A 12,033-nucleotide genomic window follows, 5' to 3' on the forward strand; every position below is an offset into this window, starting at 1 on the left:
ACACCTTTGTCTAAAATGTTACCATGTATGGGAATCCAACCTAGGATATTCTTATGGCAGGTAAGCTCTTAACATAGAGCCACCTTGCCAATTAAATAGATGCATTTGCAACGCTCTGAAAACTTCAAAGTCGATTTTCTTGAGAATTTTTAAGAGTTTCATAGAAGTGCTTTGACAAACTGATATTTGAGTTCTGAACTTCACCTAGCACAGATACAGAAAAACACAAAAATCCGATTGCCGTGTGGTGTCCTTGTCCGCCCCGCAGATACACAGAGCAGCCCACCAAATACCTGCACTTGTGCAACTCCAGTCGGTGACCTAGGTTTAGTGATTGATCAGCGTACAAGCAATGGTACGTGGCCCTGATTCGAAGGAGAGAAGGCATAGCCTGAGAGTACCGAGTGTTACCTGTTGCAGCGGACCCCCTGGCTCGCATCGAGCGGCCCACGCCGTCGTCTGCCATCGTGCGCTGGTCGCCCACCAAGGAGGAGCAGCGGCAGCGGGGCGAGGAGGGCGTCTCCGGCCAGCTGGTGGTGCGCTACGACGTGGACCGCGACGCCAGCCCCAACCAGATACTCGTGAGTCGCCACTTTGCTTGCTCACAGTGCTAAGCCCTATTTGTCCCATACCAGGTTCAAACGGTTCAAATGGCTCTGAGCGCTATGGGAATTAACATCTGAGGTCACCAGTCCCCTAGACTTATAACTACTTAAACCTAACTAACCTAAGGACATAAAACACATCCATGCCCGAGGCAGGAGTCGAACCTGCGACCGTAGCAGCATCGCGGTTTCGGACTGATCCGCCTAGAACCGCTCCCCATACCAGGCTAACAGGTCCAGGGGGAAGAAATCACGCCCACGAGGAATGTGCCGCAGCTCGAAAGTCTGAACTAAAGAACGTCCGAACAGGCCCTGGAAGACCGAGGGGAACCGACCGGCCGCCGTGTCATCCTCAGACCAAAAGCGTTACTGGATGCTGATATAGAATGGCATGTGGTCAGCACACCGCTCTCCCGGCCGTAGGTCAGTTTACGAGACCGGAACCGCTACCTCTCAATCAAGTAGCTCCTCAGTTTGCCTCACAAGGGCTGAGTGCACCCTGCTTGCCCACAGCGCTCGGCAGACCAGATGCTCACCCATCCAAGTGCTAGCCCAGCCCGGCAGCGCTAACCTCGATGATCTGATGGGAACCGGTGTTACCACTGCGGCAAGGCCGTTGCCACAGCTCCAAAGGTTGGATCCGGTTAAAATTGATTTCACCTACAAAGCTCTTCATTCGCGTTCAAATAGGTCAAATGGCTCTGAGCACTATGGGACTTAACATTTGAGGTCATCAGTCCCCTAGACTTAGAACTACTTAAACCTAAGTAACCTAAGGACATCATACACATCCATGCCCGAGGCAGGATTCGAACCTGCGACCGTACCAGCACCGCGATTCCGGACTGAACCGCCTAGATCCACTCGGCCACCGCGGCCGGCTTCATTCGTTTTCAATCAATGTTTGAAAATTAATGAACCTAAGGTAAACAGTGACATTGTATTGTATTGTATGTTAACCGTTGACCTAGAAACAACGGAGAGGCTCCGTCCCCGCTGCAGCCGCAGTGGTCCACAACCCCACGACGACTACCGCAGTCCACTTCACCCCTCCGCCGCCCCACACCGAACCCAGGGTTATCGTGCGGTTCCGCCCCCGGTGGACCCCCCCCCCCCACCCTCCAGTGAACGTCTCACACCAGACGAGTGTAACCCCTACGTTTGCGTGGTAGAGTAATGGTGGTGTACGCGTACGTGGAGAACTTGTTTGCGCAGCAGTCGCCGACATATTGTAACTGAGGCGGAATAAGGGGAACCAGCCCGCATTCCCCTAGGCAGATGAAAAACGGCCTAAAAGCCATCCACAGACTGGCCAGTTCACCGGACCTCGACACAAATCCGCTGGGCGCATTCGTGCCGGGGACCAGGCGCTCCTTCCCGCCCAGAAAGCCGTGCGTTAGACCGCACGGGCAACAAACAGTATCATACATTCATGCAACAGACAGTATGACCATATGATTTTCAAGAGCCATAAGTTGGTTTTTATTCAGCAAAAAAGCTTGCTTGAAACAATGTATGATTCCACATGGAGTATTAACAGAGTTATATTTCCGAAAATACAAATTGTTTTCGTGTGGTAACTTCTTCACTTACTTGTCATCAAAGTGCAAACACGAAATTTCAATGAAAAAGATAGCTGTCGACACTGCAAGGTGGGTTCACCAATAATTCCAAGTATTGCTCTTGTCAAATGTGCATATGGTTCGCTTCCACAGGGTTTTTAATTACTTCATTCTAATTTTTTTGGACTTTCTCCTGTATCTTCATGGGGTAGACAAGTTAATTACTGTATTTGGCCTTCTTAGTGGTAGTATAGGTTAGCCGGATTTCCTTCACATCTCCCCAGGACAGAATTTGTGTACCCCGACTGTCTTCTTCTACTGTTATCCCACTTGAAAGTGTGCGAACGTTTTCTAAACGTTTTTGAATCATTTAACTGAGGCGCGAAATGGGTACCAGCCCGGTATTCACCCAGTCAGAGATGGGAGATGTGTACGGGCGAATACATTTGGAACTGTTGAGCAGTGACTGTCCACATAAACCAAGGTCTACCAACAGTATCTTATCTTCAATCAATCAACGATAATTGTTGCGTACGTGCCTCCATAGCAGGCGCCTCGTTCATTCACCTATGCTGACTGCGCTTCGTTGACGACGGAAACTGGAATTTGCACACCTGTACCGCAACAAGACGTGCAGTGAGCGACGAAAGGTGGCCCTTCAGATGAATCACGCTTTACGCTCCACAAGCGTGAAATATCTTAAACAAAACACACCGAAACAATCGTTGGAAGGGTTCAAACCGGTGGTGGGATCGTTGTGGACTGGGGAATGTTTTTGCGGCGTTCCCTGGCTGATCTCGTCGTTCTAGAAAGCACAATGGGTCAACACAAATATGTTTCTGTCTCTAGGGACCATGTCAACACCTATATGCAGTTTTTTTGTCTCAGACGATAGCATCTACCATCAGTATGTAGTATCCTCGTCGCCACCACTGAAGCGTCTTGTACCATGGAAGCAATGGCGACGATGAAACTTTCTGGCAGATTAAAACAGTGTGCCCGACCGAGACTCGAACTCGTGACCTTTGCCTTTCGCGGGCAAGTGCTCTACCATCTGAGCTACCGAAGCACGACTCACAGCCGGTACTCACAGCTTTACTTCTGCCAGTATCTCGTCTCCTACCTTCCAAACTTTACAGAAGCTCTCCTGCGAAACTTGCAGAACTAGCACTCCTGAAAGAAAGGATACTGCGGAGACATGGCTTAGCCACAGCCTGGGGGACGTTTCCAGAATGAGATTTTCACTCTGCAGCGGAGTGTGCGCTGATATGAAACTTCCTGGCAGATTAAAACTGTGCCGGGCACACAGTTTTAATCTGCCAGGAAGTTTCATATCAGCGCACACTCCTCTGCAAAGTGGAAGTCTCATTCTTAATGGAGAGGATGTTATTGGTAGTTGGTATCTTCTCTCCAAAACACAATTGCACTTGTGGAGTAACATGTTTTTTATTTACATGAACTATAAGTTTTCATGTATCTGGAATGGAGTCCATGTGTTGTGGTACAAGCCAAACTGGAGTGCGAATTAGTGCGTCAGTGACGAGTGACTGAATGATTGTAACCCTCCGGCTTGCGGCGGCCTAAATGATTGCAGTCGAGAGAGCGTTGGTGGCCTGTTGCTTGCGAGTCTGTCTTTGGCCTCTCTCGTGGTAGGCGCAATTGCTCCTGCGCCTACTATCGATCTTCTTGCTACATCTTTGACGATCGGTGTGCTGGCGACAGCTTATGTAGGCACATTCCTCCCCTCTGAAATGTCGCACCGTGGAGGAGGGCGTACTCCAGACCGTGCCCCGCCATCTGGCTTGCAAGGCAAATGGAAAATCCTCCTGTAAACTGCTGCCAGGGCACACGACCAGGCCTGAGGACGTGTCCTGGGGTGATGACGGCAACAGCGACGGAAGGTCCAAATCCATCGGGTCGGCGAGCTGGGATGGAGGAGCGATTGCGCATTGTCCATCCACTCCTCCTGGTGTGCCTGGTGGCACCAGAAGGCGGCTGCGAAGGCCGCGCGGTCCAGTAAGGCCATGAATCTGTTGGAAGAAAAGAAGCAGAATTAAAGAGCAACTGACACGCACGAATTTAGTTCTGGTGTCGGCGCTGAAAACCATCGGAACCTGCAATCAAGTACTGGCCATTAAAATTGCTACACCACGAAGAAATGCAGATGATAAACGGGTATTCATTGGACAAATATATTATACTAGAACTGATATGTGATTAAATTTTCACGCAATTTGGGTGCATAGATACTGAGAAATCAGTGCCCAGAACAACCACCTCTGGCCCTAATAACGGCCTTGATACGCCTGGACATTGAGTCAAATAGAGCTTGGATGGCGTGTACAGGTACAGCTGCCCATGCAGCTTCAACACGATACCACAGTTCATCAAGAGTAGTGACTGGCGTATTGTGACGAACCAGTTGCTCTGCCACCATTGACCAGACGTTTTCAGTTGGTGAGAGATCTGGAGAATGTGCTGGCCAGGGTAGTAGTTGAACATTTTCTGTATCCAGAAGGGCCCATACAGGACCTGCAACACGCGGTCGTGCATTATCCTGTTGAAATGTCGGGTTTCACAGGAATCGAATGACGGGTAGAGCCACGGTTCGTAACACATCTGAAATGTAGCGTCCACTGTTCAAAGTTCCGTCAATGCGAACAAGAGGTGACCGAGACGTGTAACCAATGGCACCCCATACCATCACGCCGGGTGATACGCCAGTATGGCGATGACGAATACACTCTTCCAATGTGCGTTCACTGCTATGTCGCAAACACGGATGCGACCATCATGGTGCTGTAAACAGAACCTGGATTCATCCGAAAAAATGACGTTTTGCCATTCGTGCACCCAGGTTTGTCGTTGAGTACACCATCGCAGGCGCTCCTGTCTGTGATGCAGCGTCATGGGTAACCGCAGCCATGGTCTCCGAGCTGATAGTCCATGCTGCTGCAAATGTCGTCGAACTGTTCGTGCAGATGGTTGTTGTCTTGCAAACATCCCCATCTGTTGACTCAGGAATCGAGTCGTGGCTGCACGATCTGTTACAGCCATGCGGGTAAGATACGTGTCATCTCGACTGCTAGTGATACGAGGCCGTTGGGATCCAGCACGGCGTTCCGTATTATCCTCCTGAACCCACCGAGTCCATATTCTGCTAACAGTCATTGGATCTCGACCAAAGCGAGCAGCAATGTCGCGATACGATAAACCGCAATCGCGATAAGCTACAATCCGACCTTTATCAAAGTCGGAAACGTGATGGTACGCATTTCTCGTCCTTACACGAGGCATCACAACAACGTTTCACCAGGCAACGCCGGTCAACTGCTGTTTGTGTATGAGAAATCGGTTGCAAACTTTCCTCATGTCAGCACGTTGTAGATGTCGACACTGGCGCCAACCTTGTGTGAATGCTCTGAAAAGCTAATCATTTGCATATCACAGCATCTTCTTCCTGTCTGTTAAATTTCTCGTCTGCAGCACGTCATCTTCGTGGTGTAGCAATTTTAATGGCCAGTAGTGTATATAAAAGAGCCAAAGCGTTCCTGGATCACGCCTCTTTCTCAGCACCCATGGTTGCCATAAACCCTGAAAACAACAAGATCACGCTGCACAAAGCGATATTTACTGACTATTGGTCGCGCCAGATGCTGCGATGGGTGTATCCATGCAGAAGATCCGCGGTGATCGACTTTTCGTGGTTGAGGGAGCGACAAGAGGCGCGAAAGTGTTGCAGTGCCTGTTCCCGTGTGTGCATACTGCGAAACTTGGCCATCTGTTGCTTTAAAGTATTACGAAGCGTCCTGCTTCCCAATTGGACTGCGGCTGAAACGGAGCACTTGTTAGACGATGAATGCCATTTCGCTCACAAAACTGTTCAAAATCACATGAACTGAACTGTTGTCCGTTGTCCGACACAAGTTCTTCTGGCTATCCTTCAATGCAAAATATGGAGGATAATGCTTGAATGGTGCTATGTGATGTGGTAGAAATCACAGGGACCGCAAATAGGAACCTGCTAAAAGAGTCTACCACTATGAGCTAACGACTGTTCTAAAATGCTCCTGCAAAGATATTGTGCACTCGTTGCCACGGCAATTGAATCTTAGGCCAAGCTGAGAATCTCTGTGGAGGAACCGACTGGTTTTCCGCGCATGCGCTACACTGTGACGTCACCTGTTCAATAGGGGCTTCCATGACCTGCCAAGTGCTCGCGCTAACTGTTTAGTGCGAACAACTCCCCAATGTCCTCGGTGGGCAATCGCAACACATCCTTTCACAACACTGTGGGAATAAGCACACACGACTGTCCACTGCCATTTTGAATTAGAATCACACACTGTTGGATTGCAAAGTTAAGCCGACGTCCAAAATATCGGCGCACAACTGAGTTCTGAATACTGTTTAATGAACAAGTCCAAGACGTGTCAATGTAATGCAGCAAAATCTGGGTCTAATTCCATGGCCTGTGCAATTCTTCTGTAGTGCAAGGGAAAAGATTCCAGCAATTTAGAGTCCTGCGTATCTATTTGGTAACAATATGCAGCAGATGCATCAAACTCAGCCTGGGCCAATCGGAAGGTGAGATAGGGCGTCTGCATTCCCATACTTCGTCGTAGGTCTGTACACAAATTCATACTGATACTGCGAAAGCAACAAAGCCCAACGTTGCAAGTTCTGAGCTGTGCGTGTAGGAACCGGCTTTGATGGATAAAACAAGGACTGCAAAGGCTTGTGATCTGCGACCATACAACTAGTGATGGAATTTGATCACACCATACAGAATAGCAAGAGCGTCTTTAATTTGACAAGAATTGCACGCAGTTTGAGTTAACATCTTTGAGCCAAAAGCGATAGGTTCGTCTCTTGCACTAATTTTGTGCGAAAGCACAGCGCCAAATCGGTAGGAAAAAGCGTCGACTTCCAAAACTACTGGCTTGGCAGGGTCAAAACCCACTAAACATCTGTCACTAAGCAAAGCATGGTTCAAATGGCTCTGAGCACTATGGGACTTAACATCTGAAGTTATCAGTCCCCTAGAACTTAGAACTACTTAAACCTAACTAACCAAAGGATATCGCAAACATCCATACTTGAGGCAGGATTCGAACCTAAGTAAAGCATTTTTGAGTTTCTGAAATGCGTCTTGACAGTCTTCAGTCCATACGAAAGGCTCAATTTTCCGACGGAAGCGATGCAATGGAGCCGCGATCTGAGCGACGTTCATTATGAACCGAATGTAGTATGTCATCTTGCCAAGTACTGACTGCAGTTGAGATACATTTCGAGAAACAGGCAGGTCAAGGATTGTAAGCAAATGAGATTGGAGGTGGTGCACACCCTGACTGTTTACCACTTGACCTAAGTGCTGTAGTTCAGTTTGAAAAAAGTCACACTTTTTGAGACGACACTCGAGTCCTGCTTCTGACTACAGTCGAGAAAGAGTACGCGAACTGGCGATGTGTAGGACCTGAAACGACAATATCGTCGAAGTACCGTAGTTTGAACGAAACAGCACTGCTGCAGTGAGCTGTTCCAAGTAATGTTGAAAAGTGGCGTTTGCGGAAGCACCGTCGAAGGGCAAACGCATATACTTGAACAGTCTTAAGTGTGTGTTTACAATAAACACTTTCTGTAATTCTTCATCCAATGGAATTTGCAAGTAGACATTACGCAAATTTATTTTAGAAAAGTAACGTCCTGCACCAAACCTGACCATGAGTTCTTCAGGGCGAGATAGCGGATAAACGTCAACTGCTGTCTGTGGGATGAAGTCAACACAAATGCGAATGCGACCAGAAGGCTTAGGAAACAAAACGAGAGGACTTGCCCCTTGACTAGCTTGCATGGGAGCAATTATACCATTATTTTGCAATTCTTTCAATTCATTGGCTACTTTGTCTCTCAAAGCAACTGGAACGGGGCTGGTCCGGAGAAACTTAGGCTGTGAATTGTCTTTCAGTGTAACGTGCGCTACAAAGTTATTAGCTTTTCCCATTTTGTCTGAAAGTAGTTCAGGAAATTCTTTAAGTAAGCTTGCGGCACTGTCTTTTGGTGCAAAAGCCGACACTGAAAGTACATTGTCTTGGATGTTAAGTCACAACAAATCAACGGCTTCTAAACTGAATATGTTCTCGCTGTCTCTTGATTTCAACGCAATAAAATTCACTGTCCTAGTGTGAGATTTGTAAGTGGCAGGCAAACTACACTGTCCAAGCACTAGAATTTCAAAAATGGTTCAAATGGCTTTGAGCAGTGATAAAATGTTCAAATGTGTGTGAAATCTTATGGGACTTAATTGCTAAGGTCGTCAGTCCCTAAGCTTACACACTACTTAAACAAGATTATCCTAAGGACAAACACACACACACCCATGCCCAAGGGAGGACTCGAACCTCAGCCGGGACCAGCCGCAGAGTCCATGACTGCTGCGCCGGAGACCGCTCGGCTAATCCCACGCGGCCTCTGAGCACTATGGGACTTACTGTCTGAGGTCATCAGTCCCCTATGACTTAGTACTACTCCGGCCGGCAAAGACAGGATTACACATCACGTAACGCAACGTGATACACGTGTGGAAAAAAGGCCTTGTCCTAGCAGTTTGTTTGCAACGGCAGAAAAACGCCAATTTTGCCCGCTCCCAGAAAAAACAGGCTCGTGGACATGCAGTGAACGCTGTGTTTTCTAAACCCACAACAGGTTCTGACCAAAATAAGATTTAGGTTGTGCCTCCTTCTCGCTCTAGTGATGTGTAACGACGATCTAACAAACTATTTGTGTCATTACGAATTGCTGGCCGTCCTGTGAACTTTCAGTTAGATACAGGTGCCTCAGCAACTTTGCTTAATCGTGCCGCGTACGAACAGTTAGCCTCATCACGCCTTTTTAAATCTAGCGAGCCCCCACTGCATACAACGCACAGGAAATTCCAGTGGCCGGCCACGGTGGCCGAGCGGTTCTAGGCGCCCCAGTCCGGAACCGCGCGACTGCTGCGGTCGCCGGTTCGAATCCTGTCTCGGGCATGGACGCGTGTGATGTCCTTAGGTTAGTTAGGTTTAAGTAGTTCTAAGTTCTAGGGGACTGATGACTTCAGATGTTAAGTCCCATAGTGCTCAGAGCCATTTGAAGCAATCCTGTCTTTTATGGCGGGCAAAACATCTAGGGCAAGACTTTACAAGCCTGTTTACATGTCTACGTGGCTGTACGCGCGGCTGTGAAAGCGCTCTTGTTGTGGCTGCTTGGGTCTGTCGTGAACAAGGGGCGACTCGACCCGACGAATCGGGGTCTGGTATGGGGTACTACTTTGCATATCAGCACGAGCACTCTCTTGGTTCTCCCGCACACCCTGACTACCAAACTGTAAGTCAATCTGGTGATACGACCTGTTGTGCTGCCATTCACGAACAGCATTCCAGGGGATGTTTTCCAACAGGATATAATTCGCCCACATACCACTGTGGCTGCATATGCTCCACGGAGTGTCGACATGTTGCCTCGGCCCACTCGATCATGAGATCTATCTTCAGTCGAGCACCCCTGGGACATAATTGGACGACAACTTCAGCGTCATGAAGGAATAGTATTAATTCTACCTGTACTGACTGGGCGAGTGCAACTGGTATGGAACTCCACCCCACAAACTGATTCCGGCACCCGTACAACACAACGCCTGCACATTTCGATGCTTACATCCAACATTCTAGCAGTCACGCCGGTTATTAGTGTACCAGGGTTTCACATTTGCAGTGATGTATCTCACAGTTACATTAACCTGTGATCTTGCAATTTTAATCACTTATGTTTGTCAGCTCGACAAATGTAGTCCCTAAATTTAATTACTCTACAGCAATTATTTTTTGGCCTTGTGATTTTTCTTCTGCCAGTGTATATTCTCGCATACACATACACTCAGTGTTACCTTCTTTACTGTGTGTTGGAAGCTGCCACTGGAGATTGTATGCTCATCTAATAATACTGCAGAATTTTTAATATATCTGCTGAACATTGCTGCGATATTCATTGAACCACAGTGTAGGTAGTGCCACTCATTTCTACATAACGTCATTTCATTACTACAGTATAGGAAATTGTTTAATACTGCTACTGACTTCAACTTAAGTTCTGACGTCATTCCCACAATAACTGGCTTACTCCCTCTAACATTCAAACTGTACGTTGTATGGACAATGATACTGAAACTTCAGGCTGTGAATACTCAATGACATCACATACAAGAAAAATACCACGGCGATTACAGTCTTACACACACGGATACACATACATCAATAATATAATGTGAGTACCTAAATAAGCTTCTTTTCTCTCACTGGCCTCCTTAGATGGACAGGAATCTTGTGCCATGTTTCAGTTTTTCAGCACGGTAGCTCATACACAGCTAAAACTTTTTTTTTAGTATGCGCAAGCTTGCAATGCACGCAGTTACCATCAACTTCAAAAGTTCAATGCACTCTTCTTGTTGTATTCTGAGTGTATAAAATGGCAGCATCCAGACACGTTTGTCCCATTAGTCAACAGGTAGCAGAATGCACTTGTCGTCAAATATTAGTAACTGTTTGTATAATCCCACGCTACAGTATTTTTACTCTGCTCATCATCCAATCATTGCAACAGCTGATTATCTACCTCTGAAAACACTATTTACTTTTCAGGTATCCCACATGCTGGTCAATACCAGTATGGCCAATAACTTCACCAGTCACCATTTATTTTGGTTTGGCAAAAATTTTATTAGCATGTGACAGTCTTAAGTAATACACATTTGGAACATATGCCTGTAGATGTATGTGGTACCGAATGTTAAAACATCATGTGGGGTTAGTGTGTCTAGCATGCAGACAGATTGGTTACAGACCCTCAACTAGTCTTCTTCTGATCAACTCACTGCCATGACTGGCATCGGGGCAGAACCAGCTTTCAGCAGCAAACACAACTGACCTCCACCCTGGCCTGCAGTGAGCTCTCGCTTCACACCACTGAAGTCGCCAACAATGGCGGTGGTTTTGGGGTCAGTGGGATGCAAGCTACAGGGTATTGGGCCCTAAACTGTCCTTGAAGTAACTGATTTGTAACAGTTCACTGTATCACTGTAGTGCCAACTGGTGCTCAAATTACTGCTGCAGATGTATTAGGATGCGCCAGAGCCACATACCAAACACAATGGCCTTCCCTTTCGGTAGTGCCACGCGGACATCAAAAGCCCAGTCTTCTTACGACTGTACATTCTCGTGACCATGGCTACCAGCAATCGTCTGTAGTGGTTACATTCCTGCCTAGTCTTTCTGCATTTCAGAAGAAGAAACATCCATCTCCTCATGGCCCTATTACTCGATCTCGTTCAGACTCAGAGAGGTGTTGATAATGGCTTCTTTGTCGCCTTAAATGCATTCTTCACCAACGTCTATCTACTCACTGCGTCCAGTCTCAAGACTATTACTGCGTATATTTAAAGGCAACCTGATTTGCATCCTCATAGTTGTGCTACTCTTATGCGATTGGCACAAAATTTGAATAGATATTATCCAACAGACGTAGAAACACGCCTATCAACTTTCATTTATGTCACACAACTGCTGCTTGTTGTTTCTATTTTTGTTAGTGTATTTAATCTTAGCCAACGGGCTTACCGCAGTGGTAACACCGGTTCCCGTCAGATCACAGAAGTTAAGCGATGTTGGGCTGGGCTAGCACTTGGATGGGTGACCATCCTATCTGCTGAGCGCTGTTGGCAAGCGGGCTGCACTCAGCTCTTGTGAGGCAAACTGAGGAGCTACTTGATTGAGAAGTAGCGGCTCCGGTCTCAGAAACTGTCATACTGCCGGGAGAGTGGTGTGCTGACCACA

At 47.4% G+C, this 12,033-nt stretch overlaps 1 protein-coding gene across 7 annotated transcripts in view; it reads left to right on the top strand.

The window, feature by feature from the left end:
- Window positions 1–12,033, top strand: part of LOC126466754 (inter-alpha-trypsin inhibitor heavy chain H4-like) — a 207,579-nt gene that overhangs the window by 59,595 nt on the left and 135,951 nt on the right. For all 7 annotated transcript variants that reach the window (XM_050096405.1, XM_050096410.1, XM_050096408.1 and 4 more), the window contains exon 6: window positions 421–581. In XM_050096405.1, coding sequence (XP_049952362.1) covers window positions 421–581 — 161 coding nt within the window. The remainder of the gene's footprint in view (window positions 1–420; window positions 582–12,033) is intronic.

This window comes from Schistocerca serialis, chromosome 1 (assembly GCF_023864345.2).
Source record: "Schistocerca serialis cubense isolate TAMUIC-IGC-003099 chromosome 1, iqSchSeri2.2, whole genome shotgun sequence".
NCBI classification, from domain to species: domain Eukaryota; kingdom Metazoa; phylum Arthropoda; class Insecta; order Orthoptera; family Acrididae; genus Schistocerca; species Schistocerca serialis.